This window comes from Galeopterus variegatus, unplaced genomic scaffold (genome assembly GCF_000696425.1).
Source record: "Galeopterus variegatus unplaced genomic scaffold, G_variegatus-3.0.2 Scaffold6975, whole genome shotgun sequence".
NCBI lineage: Eukaryota > Metazoa > Chordata > Mammalia > Dermoptera > Cynocephalidae > Galeopterus > Galeopterus variegatus.
Window position 1 is genome coordinate 28,315 of NW_007733086.1, and position 18,793 is coordinate 47,107.

At 40.1% G+C, this 18,793-nt stretch overlaps 1 protein-coding gene across 1 annotated transcript in view; it reads right to left on the minus strand.

The window, feature by feature from the left end:
- The window catches only part of LOC103606941 (uncharacterized protein C20orf194-like), a 58,237-nt gene that overhangs the window by 26,747 nt on the left and 12,697 nt on the right, over positions 1 to 18,793 (minus strand). Inside the window, exons 2-6 of the mRNA XM_008591506.1 lie at positions 11,306 to 11,385; positions 10,165 to 10,284; positions 5,909 to 6,033; positions 5,074 to 5,170; positions 4,081 to 4,187 (exon numbers count right to left, since the gene is read on the minus strand). Coding sequence (XP_008589728.1) covers positions 4,081 to 4,187; positions 5,074 to 5,170; positions 5,909 to 6,033; positions 10,165 to 10,284; positions 11,306 to 11,385 — 529 coding nt within the window. The remainder of the gene's footprint in view (positions 1 to 4,080; positions 4,188 to 5,073; positions 5,171 to 5,908; positions 6,034 to 10,164; positions 10,285 to 11,305; positions 11,386 to 18,793) is intronic.

Below are 18,793 nucleotides of genomic sequence, written 5' to 3' on the forward strand. Positions count from 1 at the left end.
CCTTAGTGTTCAAAAGTCAGAGATAGATTTAAGGTTTTTATTTTTCTTTCCCGTTCATACTGCCAAGTGATTTAATTTAAAAGCTTTTATTTCTCTTTATCGATGGAAATGTTTATTTTTATTTTTTCATTTTTTTTGTCTTTTTTCCGTGTCCGGCAACGGATCGCAACCCTCAGTGTTGCCCCCGTACCGGACCGGGACCAGCAACGGGATCGCAACCCTCGGCGTTGCTCCCGCGCCTCGCTCAGCCAGTGAGCGGGAACCGGTCTGCATGTGGGATCCGAACCCTCGGCGGGAGCGCCGCCGCACTTCCCAAGAGGCGCACTAGCGCAGTGCGCCACCGGGCCAGCCCGAAATGTTTATTTTTTAAAAATTTCTTTCCTTGTAATATTTCTGCCTTCTCTTTCTAGAATCTGGTATATATTAGACTTCTTGGATCAGTCCTCTAACTTTAAAAGTTAAAGTCTTTTAATTTTTTTCTCATATGTTCTATCTCCTTGATGTTTTTATTCTACATTTTTAAAGATTTTCCTAACTTTACCTCCCAACCCCTCTATTTTATCAATTGTAATATCCTAGAGCTCTTACTTTCCATATATTCATTTATCACAACATGCACTTGTTCTATAGTTGTCAAATCTTACATTTCTCTGGGTATACTAAAGACAGTTTTGTGTTTTAAGTTTTCCTCTACATCTTAAATTATCTTTGGGTCTTAATGAATCAATCTTTTTTAAAAAAAATCTTGGTCTTTTTCTTTCGAGTTACAGGTATTTAATCAAATGTCTTGTAATCTTTGGTTTCCTGTTCATATTTTCATATGAAACAATCGAAGGGCTGGCGTAATCTTAATGCTCTCAGTAGAGCTTGTCAACTAACAGGAAGTTTTTTTAATGGAGAGCAGACAGGCACGAGAGTCTTATTCTGGATTGCTAACCCTTAATCTAAATGCCAAAATGTAGAGAGCTACACTCTCAGGCAACAAAAGCTATACTAGCCAATGAATTCTCTTTGTTTTGTCTTGTTTTTCAGTTTCTTTTTAAAAAAACCCACTCACCCTGTTTTTGTTTTTCTTAGGGTGGAGGTGGCATTTGGTAAATATGTACTTGCCTCTCTCTCTGAGGGGTAGAGGAAGGTGGCAGAAGGAGGTACAGACTATTACACAGCAATTAATTCCTTTGTTTTCAATATCACCAGTTTCCATTCTCTATCCTCCATTTCATCATATTCTTCTCCACTGATTTAATCTATTTCATTCCTTCTTCTGTACTCTAGAACAGCTTTTCTTTTTTTTTCCTTTTTTTTTTTTTTTTTTTTTTTTTTTTTTTTTCCTTTTTTTTTTTTTTTCCTTTTTTTTTTTTTTTCCGTGTCCGGAAACAAATCGCAACCCTCAGTGTTGCCCCCGCACCGGACCAGGGACCGGCAACAGGACTGCAACCCTCGGCGTTGCTCCCGCGCCTCGCTCAGCCAGTGAGCGGGAACGGGTCTGTATGTGGGCCCCGCCCCCGGGGGGGGGGCCCCCCCGCGCTCCCAAGTGGCGCCCTGTAGCAGTGCGCCACCGGGCCGGCCCTAGAACAGCTTTTCTTTTTTTTTCCTTTTTTTTTTTTTTTCCGTGTCCGGAAACAAATCGCAACCCTCAGTGTTGCCCCCGCACCGGACCAGGGACCGGCAACAGGACTGCAACCCTCGGCGTTGCTCCCGCGCCTCGCTCAGCCAGTGAGCGGGAACGGGTCTGTATGTGGGCCCCGCCCCCGGGGGGGGGGCCCCCCCGCGCTCCCAAGTGGCGCCCTGTAGCAGTGCGCCACCGGGCCGGCCCTAGAACAGCTTTTCTTTTTTTTTCCTTTTTTTTTTTTTTTCCGTGTCCGGAAACAAATCGCAACCCTCAGTGTTGCCCCCGCACCGGACCAGGGACCGGCAACAGGACTGCAACCCTCGGCGTTGCTCCCGCGCCTCGCTCAGCCAGTGAGCGGGAACCGGTCTGTATGTGGGATCCGACCCCTCGGGCGGGAGCGCCGCCGCGCTTCCCAAGCAGCGCACTATCCAGTGCGCCACCGGGCCGGCCCCCCAAACTTCATTCTTAAAAAAGTAGGGAAAAAAAGGTATTTTTCTCAATTTTTATTTCATTTCCTGGAGAAAATCTTTTAAATAAGCACACTGACCTGTCCCTATATGTAATATGCTATGTTCTTATATTTTATTGAATCTTTTCATAATTCTTATTTCTACCCTTCAATGTGCAGATCTTATGTTTGTCTATAAACATAAGTCATCAGATCATCAGAATGCAATAAAGAGGATACTGACAGAGCCATCTATAGGCCAAACTGCTCCATACCTTAAAGGACTAGCAAGAACAGGGTAAAGAAGAGTCCTGAGGTAGGGGAGAAAGGAAAGTATCTGAGAGAAATGAAAATTAGCAGCTACAGAGAAGAGCAGGATCTGGAGAAAGGAACCTTGAAAGAAGACTTAATAGAACTCTTACTACATGATATATGCTGTTTCTGCCTCATGGTCCATCCCAACCCCTAAAAACACCACCCTACAGTAAAGATCTATATAACCTTTCAAAGGGTTTTCTGGGAGGGGATTTTGTTATTTTTAAATGTGAGTTCATGGTGTGATATACCTTAAGGCAGGAGCCAGAAAGTCTATCTCACTTGCATCAACTATGCAGCCTCCCAGTGCACTGCTTTCTGGTGAGATTCTAGCTGCAGCCCAGGGGTTAGGGGCACAGGCTCTGAAGCCAGACCATCCAGACCTGTCCCCAGCCCTGCCACTCGCTAGCTCCGCGACTCTGAGAAACTCATTTAACTTTTCTGTAAAACAGGGATATTAAATAGTACCTACCTAAAAGGTAGGTACTGTAAGAATTAAATTGGTCAATTCACAGGAAGTGCTTAGAACAGTTCCTGGCACTCTATAAATGCCTAATTCATATAATTAATTAAAAATAAATATTACCATTATTGTAAAAATGTTAAGCTTCCTCTACCCCTATGGACTGCCTCCCTTCAGGATCCTACTCTTTTAAATTAGAGAGCATTACTTCCTGTCAGGGGCAGCTTCCATAGCCTTGCTGATATTCTGCTACTACTAGTCAACGTGAGAATACTGTGGTTTTGGAGCAGGAAAAGTGGAGTCCAGGTGGTATGCTTCCCTTCAGCCTTACAGCTCATCCTGCTCCACATTAAAGGGTGTGTTGTGGTTTTGCCAGGCAAGCATCTAATCATTTCCTAGGGACACTAGTACTTCTCAGAAAGAGTGCTAGAAATTAGGCCTGTGCCTTGCTTCTAAAGGTCCCACTTTCTCTCTCTCTCTAACAGCATGCTCCTATTTCTAGCATAACAATGCTCCCCCTCCTTGGTTTCCTGTACTGGGGGCAGGTCATTTCAGTAAGGATCCTATGGAGGCACATGGATGTCTGTGGTTGTGCAGCTAACTTAACAGGCCATTCTCCCTAATCTGTACTCTGGACAACCCCCACTCCCAGACTCACTCATTAATTCACTTAAATATTTATTGGTCACCTCCTAGATGCAAGGAATACGAAATAAAAGACATTGTTCTTACTACAATACTAACCCTTCCATTCCTCTAGTATATAGTACTTACACAAAATTGTGCACTGTACCTTTCATTGTTCTTGAGTTTGAGATAGCAACACCACCACCAAAAAGGCTCTGTTTTTGTACTCAAGGAGCTTCCAGTCCAGAGACAAGGATGCATGGGTGGGTGAGTGGGGATGTGTGACAAATGTATACTAATAGGACAATAAAAGTTGTAACAGGAGTTATCCTAGGGTGCTACAGAAGTAGAAAGGAAGAACAGTTAACCCAGAATGGGGAAAAGAGAGGAAGGAGGATGGAGAGGAACTCCAAGAAGAGAAGACACAGGGCTCAGTTTGGGACTAGCCTTTAACAGCAACTGTTTTCCATTTCAAGCCTTCTAAGTTGCTCCATGACCTTGGAAGGTAACTGCCAGCTTTTTAGAGTGTTATAATAATGTATACCTACATTGTAGGTATGCATAAAAACTGCCCAGTGGCAGACAAAAACAAGGCATACTGCTTTTCATACATACCTCATATTTCATGGTAAAAAATCCATCCCCTCCAATGCCCTCAAGTGCAAAGGCCTGTACAATTGGCCATTTCTCCACCACAAACATATCAAATATCTGCAAGTGACCTAGAGGAATCAAATACAACAATGCATATCAAATACCATCCTTGATATAACAGTCTAAACCTGATCTAATGTAGTTAGACAGGGATCATTTCTCATAAGTTCATTAGGACCTCATCTTGCAAAATAAAATTCAAACAGATAAAATGGTTAGATATCGAAACTAGAAATACAATATGAAAGCCAAGGAAAATTCAAACCATAAACAAGTTACATAAATTCAGATTTCTCTACAGGATATTTTCACAATTCGGTTTCCTAAGTAAGTAATTAAGTAAAAAAATAAATGAGTAAATAGTAGTCTATTACATCTGGCTTGCATCATTTACTGGGTACAATTATTAACAGACCCAAACTTGGCTCCTCTCCCTTAAGAAACAGAGCCAATCAACTTCCTCAGGGGAAAATTACCAAGACAAAAATTTTTCCTTTCTGGTAACAATAGCTTTGAAGTGCAAGGGCTTTTTTATTTTTGTTACAAAATAAGCTCTGCTAAATCTGTTGCATTCTTCCTGTATCGTACACATCATTTTGGAACCTCACTGTCAGCATGTTTTTTTAAAGCTATCCAAATTATTATTTCTTATTACCAAGAGGCCGTATATTTAAACTCTATGTACAGTAAGTGATATAGACTAGATGTCAATTGTGCTAAATCTCTTAGTTCTTCTACCTGACCATAGCTGGCCTGCTGCAGAAACTACACAATTATGACTACAAGCTTGCATAGGAAAGTTCCCAAGTTTCATTCTGCTTGATGGCTTGCCTTTAGCAAAAATGGAACAAGGGATTTCCCAGCTGAATGCCTCCAGTGAAAGGAGAAATAGGGAGATTCAATTCATACACCATCCAAGAAACGTGCTTAAATGGGTTGCTGTCAGATACTCACCTTGAGAGCTGTAAGGTATGCCAATTCTACTACAGTCTCGAACCATATCCACAAAGCTGGCAATTTTAAATTCTTCTGCAGCTTCCTCATCTTCATACTAAAGAAGAGAATTAAAAGGAAAACAGTCTCTGCTAAGATGTTCTACAAAGTCTCATATTTTGTCTGTATTTTAATAAGAGTTGTCTCAAATGACATTTATAGGGACTACACCCAAGTGGTTGTTTCCAAAGCCAAACTTTTGTACTTGTTGGTCAGAAACACTTGTCATTCCCTTATCTCTATCGTGCACAAAATGGATCAGGAGACCTAAATGCATTAAATAAAACTTGTCCTCAAAACTCCCTCAAATGTTCACATGGAAAGAAGGGCTCTTGACCACTATCAGGGACATGACTTCCATAAAATCTCAAATCTCAAATCCCAATTTGATTTCCAGCCAAACCCTTGAAAAGGGCCCAAAGGGAAACAGAAACAGATACCACAAAATCTAAACATGGGAATATCACAAAGCTTAAAAATTCTCCTAGGGCAGTCCCTAGGCACTAGTCCCCTGAGAGATGGGGCTCAGACTGGTGATAAAGCAGTGGGTAGGAAGGGGGGTTCACAAGCCTGCTACTAGGGCCATAGCCCCGTCTTGTCTCCTTCAGGCACTGAATTTATAAGGCAGCCTCATAATGAAATATGAAACTTTCTACTTCAAACAAATAACTTTTTTTGTGCAACCACACTCTGTAATTTGATTTTTTTTAGGGGCCTCCTGTTCTAGATCAACACTTTCCTTAAAGAGTATATTCTCTGAGTATATCTAAGTACTTATTCTATCTTTTCTTCTCACCTCATTTTCTGTCATGCAGTGGAAATGCAGATTTCTCCAATGTGCCACATAGGGTAAAAGATAGCGATAGTTTACAGGATTACAGTACAGATGGACACTATCTGATTTAATCAATATAATTACATCTGTAAGAAAAACAAAATCAAAACATAAGACTGTCAAAGGCATTTCCTTTAGACAATTTCTGCCCACATAATTAGTAAAACCATTAAAACTACTTCAGCAACAATGTTACAAAACTTTAAACTGAAAATTATTTAATTAGGCAATACGCTTGTATTAGTCCATTTGTGTTGCTTATAACAGAATACACGGAACTAGGTGATTTATAAAGAAAATGAAATTTATTTGCTTACAGTTTCTGAGGCTGGGAAGTCCAAAGTCCATCTGGTGGTGGCAATAGCCACCCAGGTGTCTCACATTGCAAGACGGTGGAAGCAGAGAGAGCAGAGAGAGAGAGACAGACTCTCCTCTTCTTTTAAAGCCCTCAGACCCACGCCCCTGACCACCATTTTTAATCCATTCACTACTGCACAGTCCTGCAATCCAATCACCTCTTCAAGGCTCCACCTTTCAATTACCATAGTAGGATTTCCCACCCTCTTAACAGTCACAGCGGGGGCTAAGTTTCTTTTTTTTTTTTTTTCTTTTAAAGATGACTGGTAAGGGGATCTTAACCCTTGACTTGGTGTTGTCAGCACCACGCTCACCCAGTGAGCTAACCGGCCATCCCTATATGGGATCCGAACCCGGGGCCTTGGTGTTATCAGCACCGCACTCTCCCGAGTGAGCCGCGGGCCGGCCCTAAGTTTCTAATACATAAAATTTGGGGGACACAATTCAAGCTTCAGGGAGTTTGGGGGGGACATAATTCAATCCACTACAGTTAAGTTTCTAATACATAAAATTTGGGGGACACAATTCAAGCTTCAGGGAGTTTGGGCGGGACATAATTCAATCCACTACAGTGCTTGACAGTGACTTTAGAACCTTCAAGCACCGACAGCAAGGATTTCCTAGCGTCCACGCAAGCAAGGATTTCCTAGCGTCCATGCAATGCTCCCATACTATGCCCTTCTGGTATGGCAATACAAGCACAGAATAAGTCATAAGAAAAGCCTTCACCTACTGAAGCATGGTGTTCAACATAGTCAAGTCTGTGGTACTAAACACAGCTGTGTATTTCACTGCAGAGATAAATACCAAATGGAAACTCCACAGCCTAAATCCACTAAGGCAGAAAAATAGAACTAAATATGTCCAGTAACTAGTTCTCCCACAGACATCAGTGTCTAAAGCTCTTGGCTGTTGGCTTATCTGGCTCAAGGCAATTGTAGGCCCAACAGGATGCTGCTTGTCAGCTTTGACAAGGGTTACTGTGTATAGTGGTGAACTCTGTACAAGGAAAGACTGGGAGGAAGGAAGTAGAGGCAAGTGGAAAAGGCTTCTGTAAATAGATCAGCAGCTCACAGATTTAAGAAATAGCCATCAATGGTTATAAGTAAAGCATGCCTAAAGGTACAAATAAACCCAGGTAAACAGAAGAGCCATGGAATGGGGCAGGAATTTTAAAGCAGTTTGAACACTGAGAATGAAAGCAATCATACTTCCAGAAAAAGAACAGAGGCTCCATTCCATGGCTCCTAAGAAACCAGAGCCATTAGACCTCCCTCTAACAAGATGAAGCTAGAAGCTGCTGGAAGAGGTAGCTGGCTCTAAGAAAGGCACATGGGGGAGGGGAGCATCAGACGCAGCAGGTTTAGGGTAATGCCAACACAGTAATATAGTATAACATACCATGTTTTATGAAAATATATTATAAACTCAATAAATACTGACCACAGATGACCACACAGCTAGGTAGACTCCTGAAATAAAGCTCCATGATTCTGGCCTTTTAAGCCACTCTGAGCTCCATACCTGGTTAGGCCCAGAGTTTCTAGAGAATAAAGTACATAGCAGCCTCTTCACAGTTGATTCTCAGGCAAGCACTAGAGTCAAATGATAGTAAAGGGTGGAAAAGGAGGGCCCCCTCTCATCTCTCAGAATACTGGTCTTCCTCACACACCCCTTCCAAAGAGCCCTGTCCTGAATCAGTTTTAGACTACCCGCTTATGAGAGTTTGATGTCACCTGGAAAGAATGGGGGCTTCTGGTGTATATTATACTACACTAAAGTGTAACGTACTGTGAAGAATTAGTATCTAATAAAAGATGTAACACAACAGCTACTAGACCTAATTAAGCATTCTCAGAATCTCACAGGACTCTGATGTCACCATTATGAACAAAAGTTTAACAAAGTGTACAGACAGGTTAAAGAAGAAAGCATATGGGCCGGCCCATGGCTCACTCAGGAGGGTGTGGTGCTGGTAACACCAAGTCAAGGGTTAAGATCCCCTTACCAGTCATCTTTAAAAAAAAAAAAAGAAGGGGCCGGCCCGGTGGCGCACTGGAGAGTGCACCGCTTGAGAGTGCGGCGGCGCTCCCGCCAAGGGTTCGGATCCCATGTGGAGACCGGTTCCCACTCACTGGCTGAGCATGGTGCGGGAGCAACACCGAGGGTTGCGATCCCGTTGCCGGTCCCCGGTATGGGCACGACATCGAGGGTTGCGATCCCGTTACCGGTCAGTAAAAAAAAGACAAAAAGGAAAAGAAAAAAAAAAAAAAAGAAGAAGAAGAAAGCATATGAAAATAGGGATAAATACGTGAACTATTTTAAAAGTTTCTTTTTAAAATAAATCCCCCATGTTGGCCTTTTTTTCCTCTCATATAATCAGAGATTGAAATGTGGAAGCATATAAGGCTAGTGATTTCAGCTTTGTAACTTCTTGGATTTAAAAATGAATTTATTAATTTGGAAGAAAATGCTCATTTCCTAAGCACACATTGTGCCAAGTGACAAGATAAACACAAAGATAAGCAAAAAAGCACATCTCTGAGGATTTAAACTATTCCTTAATTTCAATACTGTAACATCCTTAGCAACCTTGGCTGCAGTGAAATTATGTGGCTGCTACAAACTGCCAGGATTATTTCTTTCCAAACCAGCAGATGCTGTACAGTATAAGGAAAAATTGTTTTAAATCAAAATCTGAAACCAAATTTGAATTGAAAAAAATATAACGGAAGGAATAATTTCAGTCTACTCTTTCTGGACTCCCTAACAAAAAGGAAAGGTTTAATCAACGTATAAAAATTAATACATTTATGGACTTTACCGCAGAAGAATTTTCACATATATTAGACCAGGGTTTCTCAACCTCGGCACTACTGACAGTTTAATTCTTTGTTGTGGGTGACTGCCTTATGCACTATAGGATGTTTAGCAACATCCCTGGCCTCTGTCCACTAGATACCAGTAGCATCCCCTGCCCAGTTTTGACAACCAAAAATATCTTCAGACATTGCCAAATGTCCCTGGGGGGACAAAACTGCCCCCAGTTGAGAACCATTGCACTAGACCCACAGCAACATTATTTCACATCAGATGTTTGCTTTTGTACTTCCCCCAGCTGCCTCACAAGAGCGGTCTGTCTCTTGTCCAGCTTTATTTGTCTATTTCTGTGTCTCCTGACCCATCTGGCAGACAAGTCATGATGTTAAGTATGTGATATCAGAGATAGCTCCTGGGCAACAGCCCACAGCAGCATCAACACAGGCAGAGTGTCTCAGAGCTGAGGAAAGGGAACGTAAGCAGAAAGCCTGCATTGTACTCAGAGGCATCATCATGAATTAAAGTCACATAGAAAACAATTCCCAGAGACAGCAGGACAAAGAGCCTTTGTTCATCAGCTGAAGATCCACATGAAGTCTTTCTTGCAGGAGTAACCTACAGGGTCATCCTTGCTTCACAAATGAAAGTGTATTCACAGGACAACAACACATAATCTGAAACCTTCAGCGTGAAGAGGCAGTGGGCAATTAAGAGGAAAGCCAGTACCTTGCTAACAAGAAATAAAGCCAAACACTGATGTTTATACTTTTTTCCCTAAAGCTGATTAACCCAGCAAATATATTCTGAAAATTACTATTGCTAGTTTCTTATCATCCAGCAGGTGACCAACAGGAGCATATTACTTAATATATCAGCAATGAATAAATGCTATTTTCATTATTAAAAGAGCAAAAATTCACTGGGGCTTTGGACTATTTTAAATTTGATCATATTTTCCCATAAAAAGACCATGAAATAAGGATACAAAGAAATAAACAAGCCAGACCTCTCTCGCACAGAATTTACCATTATGTACTTACCATCTAGAACTTCTTCAGAAAATCCCGTTTTCTCAAAATCACTAGTATTCTGATTGTACAAACCAAACAGAAGATAATTTGCCAGCTCTCTGCAGCCTTCATTGTACCTGCTATCGATTCCTGTGAGGCAAAAAAGGATCTGATCAGCTGTACTGTTCTAAGGGGAGCAAATGAGTCCCAATAATTTGCCCCTACTCAGCAAAACTGTGATGGTCAAGTTAAAGGCAGCAGCTCAGACCAGTTTTGTGCCAGAAACCAAACTAAGCAACTCTCTGTGAAAGAAACAGGCCTCGGCATCGGGTACCCTAACTTGGATTCCAAGATCTATATAGGTGAAACAATCAAACAGCACAGATTATTGAGGCTGTTAATCTCTGAAAATTGGAATACTTTCAACTGGCCTAAGAATAGGGGTCAGAAAAATATTCACTTCTCAAAGAGATCTTTACCAAAACATGTGGGATCAAATAAAGGCAGATTAAGGTGATTTGAAAAGATCCCAAAGATGTGAAAAAGAAGACAAGTGACTGGAACCACAAACACCCATCATTTCACAAATACAAGGCTCAAGGCCTAGCACTATACTGGATACTGGGGTATGCTGGTGAACATGTCTGCATATGGCCCTCATGAAGCTTACAGTCTAGTGGGGCTGCCTCTCAATGCCTCAGGTATATATACTACCTGGTTCTTAGGTATCTGTGAAGTCCCAGACCTATGGCTTTGAACAAGAGAGAAGTGTCAAGGGCAGGACCTGCATATGGCCCTCATGAAGCTTACAGTCTAGTGGGGCTGCCTCTCAATGCCTCAGGTATATATACTACCTGGTTATTAGGTATCTGTGAAGTCCCAGACCTATGGCTTTGAACAAGAGAGAAGTGTCAAGGGCAGGAGGTAGGTGGAGGTATCTGTCTATGTCAGGCTAAGAGGAGGGGGGTGGGGCAAAAAGAAGCTCCAAGAATGGTATTGATAGACTGATATTTCATTCAAGTTCATTAAAACAGCAACAGATTTCAGGGGGATGAGAGCTAGGAAAAGACACTATTTCACAGCTTATCTCATGATGATACTATTACCACTTCCTGTGAACAAGAAATCAAGTTGTCCCAGCCTTGAGTCCCACCTTGTTAAAAGCACTGACCTAGGATGCAGAGGATCCCATCGGGCCGAGACTTGCTGCTCTGGGTCAGGATGCTCTGAACCTGGCGGAGTCGGCTGCAACTGCAACAAGAACAGAAACAGTTTCCTGAGTGCCAGCACAGCCCCAGGAGAATAGCAACATGTCGTGTGAGTGTACTACAATGAAGGCATGAGGAAAAGAAATCACTTTGCTAAGGACAGAAATTGGTGCTTGTCTGGTTCTGGTAAAGGAACCATAAAATGAATTGGGAAGGGTCCCCATCTCTTCCATATTCTGGAAGAGATTATGTAGAATTGGTCTGAAGACAAAGTCTGGACTGTTGATTATGAACTGGATGGTAAGTGGCTCTCTGGCTCAACAAAGGACGTAGCCAAAGGCCCTCTCATGGTCAATACTGGAAAGGACTGAGACTCAGCAGCTGATTCCAAGAACTTCCAATGACTTCTCATTTTTGAGGATCCAAAGAAGAGTTTCTACACTATTTGCCATAACTGTGGTCCTTATCAGTCTGTCTCAAAAACAAAAACAAACAAAAAACACACAAAAACCAAAAATTGTTCCAAGGACCTAAACAAAGCTCTAATTCATCCCCATAGTTACCCCTGTGGAGAGTGTCAGCAGAGGATACTTGCTCCCATTTCTATGCAAGTCTGTTATTCCTTCAGCCCTATATCCCCTTGCTCTCAAGCAAAGTGAGAGGAGAAGCACTCTCAGACATTAATATTATTTCTAAGGATCCATTTTCTCCATATCCACTCCCTCCTCCTTCCTAGAAGCCCCAAAGAGAGGTGCCCAATTTCCTACTCAAGACTGATCTTTCTACCTGGTCTCCCCATCATTTCCAGGTCCAGGATCTGCCTCTACTATTCATTCTCTAATACTCTTATATTTAATCTTCTCCCTACAGTCAATATAGTCCCAGCCCTACCACATCATCGTTAACTAAGATCCTCCACAAACCAACAACACTAACTGTTCTATCCATGACAATCAGGCTTCATCTCTACCACTTACTGAATCTGCTCCAGTACACTTCCCTACCCTCACCCAAACAATAGTATTTCCAGCCAAACAACACTATTTCCCTTCCCTAATTCCCTGAACTCCTTTGCCCCACTGGATTCTTTTTGACATTCCACAACCGAACTCATTCACCCCATGACTTAGTGGTCATTATCACTGTCTTGCATCAAGACTTTCACAATCTTCCAAGTGATACCAAAACTAGACAAAGACAGTACAAAAAAAGAAAAAAACCTACAAACCAATATTCAACATGAATATAGATGTAAAAACCCTTAACAAAATATTAGCAAAGAGAATTCAGCAACATCTGAAAAGAATTATATACCATGACCAAGTGGAACTTATCCCAGGGATACCCAAGGCTGATTCATTATGCATAAATCAATCAATGTAATATATCATATTAATAGGCTAAAGAAGAAAAATCACACAACCATATAAGTGATGCAGAAAAATCATTTGACAAAATTCAACCCTCATTCACAATAAAAACACTCAGAAAATGAGGAATAGACTAGTTTCCTCAACTTGATAAAGAATATCCAAAAAATCCTCCCAAGCAAAGTTTGGAATTATATGTAATTGTAAAGGACCAAATTTTTTCCTCTAAGATCAGGAACAAGGTAAGGATGTCTGCTCTCATCACTCCTATTTAACATTAATACTGGAAGCTCTAGCCAACAGAATAAGGCAAGAGAAGGAAATAAAAAGCATATAGATTAAAAAGAAAGAAAACTGTACTTATTTGCACATATGGCCTATCCACAGATGACATGATGGTCTATGATGGTAGGGAACCTCAAGGAATCTACAAAAGAAATCCTAGAACTAATAATTGAGTTCGACAAGACTGCAGACACAAGATCAACATACAAAAATTATTTGTAATTCTATATGAAAGTAATGAATACACGGAAACCAAAATTTAAAATACAATACCATTTATAATCTCTCAGAAAATGAAATACTTAGGTATAAATCTAATAAAACATGCAAAAGACTTACATGCTAAATACTACAAAACACTGAAGAAAAAAATTAAAGATATAAATAAATGGAGTGACATACCATGTTCACAGACTGGAAGTCTCAACATAGCACAGATATCAATATTTAAACTGATACACAAGGGTACTTCATAAAGTTCATGGAAAGATTCATACTATCTTTTAATTCTATTTTTTCACAAATTTTTTGAAGTACCATCATACAAGTCTGACATAATTCCTATCAAAATCCAAAATTTTTTGTAGATGTAGAAAAGATTATTCTAAAATTTATATGGAAAGGCAAAAGACCTAGATTAGCTAAAAAAAAAAAAAAATGTTGAAAAAGAAAAATAAAGTGAGAGGAATCACTCTACCTGATGTCAAAACTTATTACACAGCTAAAGTAATCAACACTGAGTGGTATTAGCTGAGGGGCAGACACAAAGAACAATGGAACAGAATACAGTAGCCAGAAATAGATCCATACAAGTACAGCCAACTAATTTTTAACAAAGGTGCAAAAGCAATTCAATGGAGGAAGAATAATTTTTTCAATAAATGGTGCAAGAGCAACTGGATATCCATAGGCAAAAACATGAACCTAAACCTTATACCTTATACAAAAATTAACTCAAAATAGATTGCAGATTTAAATGTAAAATGTAAAACTATAAAATCCTTTAGAAGAAAATACTCAGTATCTAGGGTTTGGTGAAGAATTCTTAGACTTGACACCAAAAAGTGTGACCCTCAAATGAAAAAAAACTATGGGGATGGCCAGTTAGCTCAGTTGCTTAGAGTACAAAGTTGTAAATACCAAGATCAAGAGTTTGGATCCCTGTGCTGGCCAAGCACCAAAACCCAAAAACAAAACACAAATAAAAAAACAAAAACAAAACACACACACAAAAAACACAAATAAAAATAACTTGAACTTCATCAAAATTTTAAACCTTTGCTCCGTGAAAGACTCTGTTGAAAGAATGAAAAGACAAGCTACAGACTGGGAGAAAATATCTGCAAACCACATATCTGAAAAAGGACCACATGTAGAATACATAATGAATTCTCAAAACTCAACAATAAAATATGAACAATCCAATTATAAAATGGGCAAAAGGCATGAGGAAATAATTCAACACAGAGGATACAAAAATGGCAGATAAGCACATGACAACGTGTTCAACATCATTATCCGTTAGGGAATTGCAAATTAAAACCACAATGAGATATTACTACACATCTATTAGAATAGCTAAAATGAAACACAGTGACAATATCAAATGCTGGTGAGGGTTCAGAGAAACTGGACCAGTTATACATTCCCAAAAGAAATTACAGAAGACAACAATAAATGGAAAGACATCCTCTGTTTGTGGATTGGAAGACTTAATATTGTTAGGCTGAAATATTGTTAATCAAAGCAATCTACAGATTCAGTGCAGTCTTTATCAAAATCCCAACGATGTTTTTTGCAGAAACAGAAAACTCCATCCTAAAATTCATATGGAATCTCAAGGGACCCCAAATAGCCAAAACAGTCTTGAAAAAAAAAAAGAACAAAGTTGGAGATCTCACAATTCCCTATATCAAAACTGACTATGAAGCAACAGTGTAATCAACAGTGTGGTACGGGCATAAGATAGACATACAGACCAATGAAACAAAATGAGAGCCCTCACATATACAATCAAATGATTTTTTGACAAGGATGCCAAACTGTTCCATGAGGAAGGACACTCTTTTCAACAAATGGTGCTGGGAAAACTATCCACACACAATAGAATGAAGTTGTGATATAGGAGGTGCTCAGTTTCCCTGGGCTGTGATTACAGGACATGCCTCTGGGTTTCAAGTCATTTGCCAAGGTCTCAGGCCCCTCTTAGTGGCCCTCCCCTAGAGGAAAGCTACTGTTGCCAGTTAGACCTATTTTCAGCACCAACACAGGGAAAATGAGACCACAAGGGACTGGCTTATGCAAAACCAGTGGCTGGGCATGCTCAGTACAGAGGGGTTATATAACCCTGGTAGCTGAATGACCTTCCACTAGAGGTGCTAGAGAGCACAGAATATTCTTGAATATGCCTGGGGTATGTGACAGGATTTTACCAATGAACATGCTCCAAGAAAACAACTGAGCATGTGCAAGGCTATTTTACATAACTGAGAACCACCCTCTTCATAGAATATTCATTAGGCAACAAAACTATAAAAGCCAATTCACAGCAGAAGGCAGGGCTGTTGCTCACTCTCCTGGAGCCAGCCCACACTCTGCCTGTAGAGTGTGTATTTCTTTCTTTTTGTATCAAACTTACTTTCAGCAAGCAGCTTATCATTCTCTTGAGCCAGCCTGTACTCTGTACTGAACTTTAAGTATGTATTTCTTACTTGAGTATTAAACTCAGGGCCCTGCTCAGTCTCTGAAGCTATGCTGCACTCTCTCTGTGAAATCTGTATCTCTAATTCATTATGTTAATTAAACTTGTTCTCATTTTGTACCGTGACTCTGCTCTTGAATTCTTGCCTGTGGCAGAGTTAAGAACCTGGTAAGAGGACAGAGTGGGTTGCAGCCAACTGTTGGACCACCTAGACCCTACTTCTGACATCAGTTGGATCCTTACCTTATATACACAGAATTAACTCAAAATGGATCAAACACCTAAATATAAAACTAAAACTATAAAACTTTTAAAAGAAAACCTAAGGGAAAATCTTCATGACATTGGATTTGGCAATGATTTCTTGGATATGACACCAAAAGCACAGGCAACAAAAGGAAAAACAGACAACTTAGATTACACCAAAATTAAAAACTTCTGTGCATCAAAGAACACAATCAACAGAGTGAAAAGGCAACTCACTGAATGGAAGAAAATTTTTGCAAGGACGTATATTACAAGGGGTTAATAGCCAGACTATATGAAGAACTCCTGTAACTCAACATCAAAAAATAATCTCATTAAAAAATGGGCAAAGAACTTGAATAGATATTTCCCCAAAGAAGATATACAAGTGGCCAATAAGCCTATGAAAAGATGCTCAGCATCACTAATCATTAGGGAAATGCAAATCAAAACCATGATGAAATACCACCTCACACCCAATAGGGTGCCTATTATCAAAAAAACAGAAAATAACAAGCGATGTCAAGGATTTGGAAAAAATAGAACCCTTGTGCACTGTTGGTGGGAATGTGAAATAGTGCAGCTACTTGGAAAACAGTATGGCAGTTCCTCAAAAGATTAAAAATAGAATTACCATATGATCCAGCAATTCCAGTTCTGGGCATAAACCCAAAATAATTGAAAGCATGGACTTGAAGAGATATTTGTATACCCATGTTCACAGCAGCACTATACACAATAGCCAAGAGGTGGAAGCAACCCAAGTCGTTGGATAAACAAAACATGATATATACATACAATGGAATATAAAGATTGAAGAGTCTCAAAAAGGAAGGAAGTTTTGAAACATACTATAACACTGATGAACTCTGAGAACATTATACTAAGTGAAATAAGCCAGCCACAAAAGGACAAATATTGTATGATTCCTCTTTTATAAGGTATGATAATCCCCCCTTATCTGTGGGGGATATGTTCCAAGAATCCTAGTGAATGCCTGAAACCACAGATAGTACCGAACCCTACATACACTGTGGTTTTTCCCATATAGTAAAGGGCAGGTAGCATACACATAACGGATACGATGGACAAAGAGATGCCCCACATCCCAGACAGGACAGAGCAGGACAGCATGAGATTTCATCATGCAAATCAGACTTGTGAGCAATTTTAAACTTATGAATTATTTCTGTAATTTTCCATTTAGTATGTTAACCATGGTTTACCACTGGTAACAAATCTCAGAAAGCAAAATGGCAGATGAGGGACTACTGTACCTAGAACAGTCAACTTCATAGAGACAGAAAGTAGAATGGTGGTTGCCAGGGGCTGGCAGAAGAAGGGGTGGAAAATGATTGTTTAATAGGTACAGTGTTTCAGTTTTGCAAGATAAAAAGAGTTGTGTGGATGGATGGCAGTGACTTTAGTCTAACAATATGAATATATTTAATGCCAGTGAACTAACTGTACACTTAAAAATGGTTAAGATGGTAAATTTTGTGTTGTGCATATTTTTTTTTTCCTTTTTGTCTTTTTTACTGACCGGTAACGGGATCGCAACCCTCGGTGTCACGCCCGCACCGCGCTCAGCCAGTGAGCGGGAACCGGTCTCCACATGGGATCCGAACCCTCGGCAACGGAGCGCCGCCGTGCTCCCAAGTGGCGCACTCTCCAGTGCGCCACCGGGCCGGCCCGTGTTGTGCGTATTTTAACACAATTAAAAAAAATTTTTTTCAGAAGTTAAAAAAATCAATGTTATGTAAAACAAAAAACTACACGGAGGGAAAACTATTGTCATGTAAAAGAGATTAAAGAACAACAACAAAATGCAATGTCTGAACCTTAATTTGATAAAAAAAAAAAAAAAGAGCAAACACATGGGACATTTGGGAAAATTTGAATACAGACTGGGTATTTGATGCTATTAGGGATCTACTACTGTTACTCTTCTTAGATGAGATAAAGTTATTGTGGTTATACAGAATGTCCTTTTTCTTAGCAGATGTATCAGGAAATTCCTAGGAATGAAATATCATGATGTCTGAAACTTACTTCAAAAAGACTTAACATAACAGAAGAAAGATTGAGGGTGGGAAAAAAAGATAAAGCACATGTGGCAAAATGTTAAAAATTGTTGAATCTATGTGGTGTTCAAGTATTCACTGTACTACTGGTGTACTACATAGTATTCAAATATTCATCATACTATTCTTTCATCTTTTCTGTATTGTTTGAACATTCTCATAATTTGGGGCTGGGTGGAAAGGGGTCATGTGGAGTAACTTAAGGTTTTAGAAGCAGCAGGGCAGAAACAGAAAAACAATCAAAATTAGCATGGAAAGGGTCATGTGGAGTAACTTAAGGTTTTAGAAGCAGCAGGGCAGAAACAGAAAAGCAATCAAAATTAAAGTAACAAAACTTCTTTCCCTGGGAAATGACGATTGCCTGCCCCTCCCCGCTTTTTTATATTTAACAGAAGATGGCTCTTGCCATCATTCTCTGCACAAGAAATATTTCTTCGAGTGGGTCTTCTGGCCCATTTTCCAACCCATCTGGACAGTTGGCTGACTGGCTGCCAAGGTTACCAAGAGCTGTTTGGTTTTCAAACTTACAGCTGGCCAGTGACAAAAAACATGAACAGGTCATGTGAGCAAGAAACAAACAGTTTCCCCTCTACTGCTGTAGAAAGCCAAGACAGTACTGAAAATAGAGGCTTCTTTCCTGCAAGTGTCTTGGCCAAATAAAGTGGAAGCATATAAAATGAAGAAATATCTTCCTCTTACCACAGTTAAACAACATCCTAATTAGTGTTTCTTATTTTCTTGTCAAATCAGTAAAACTAAATTCAG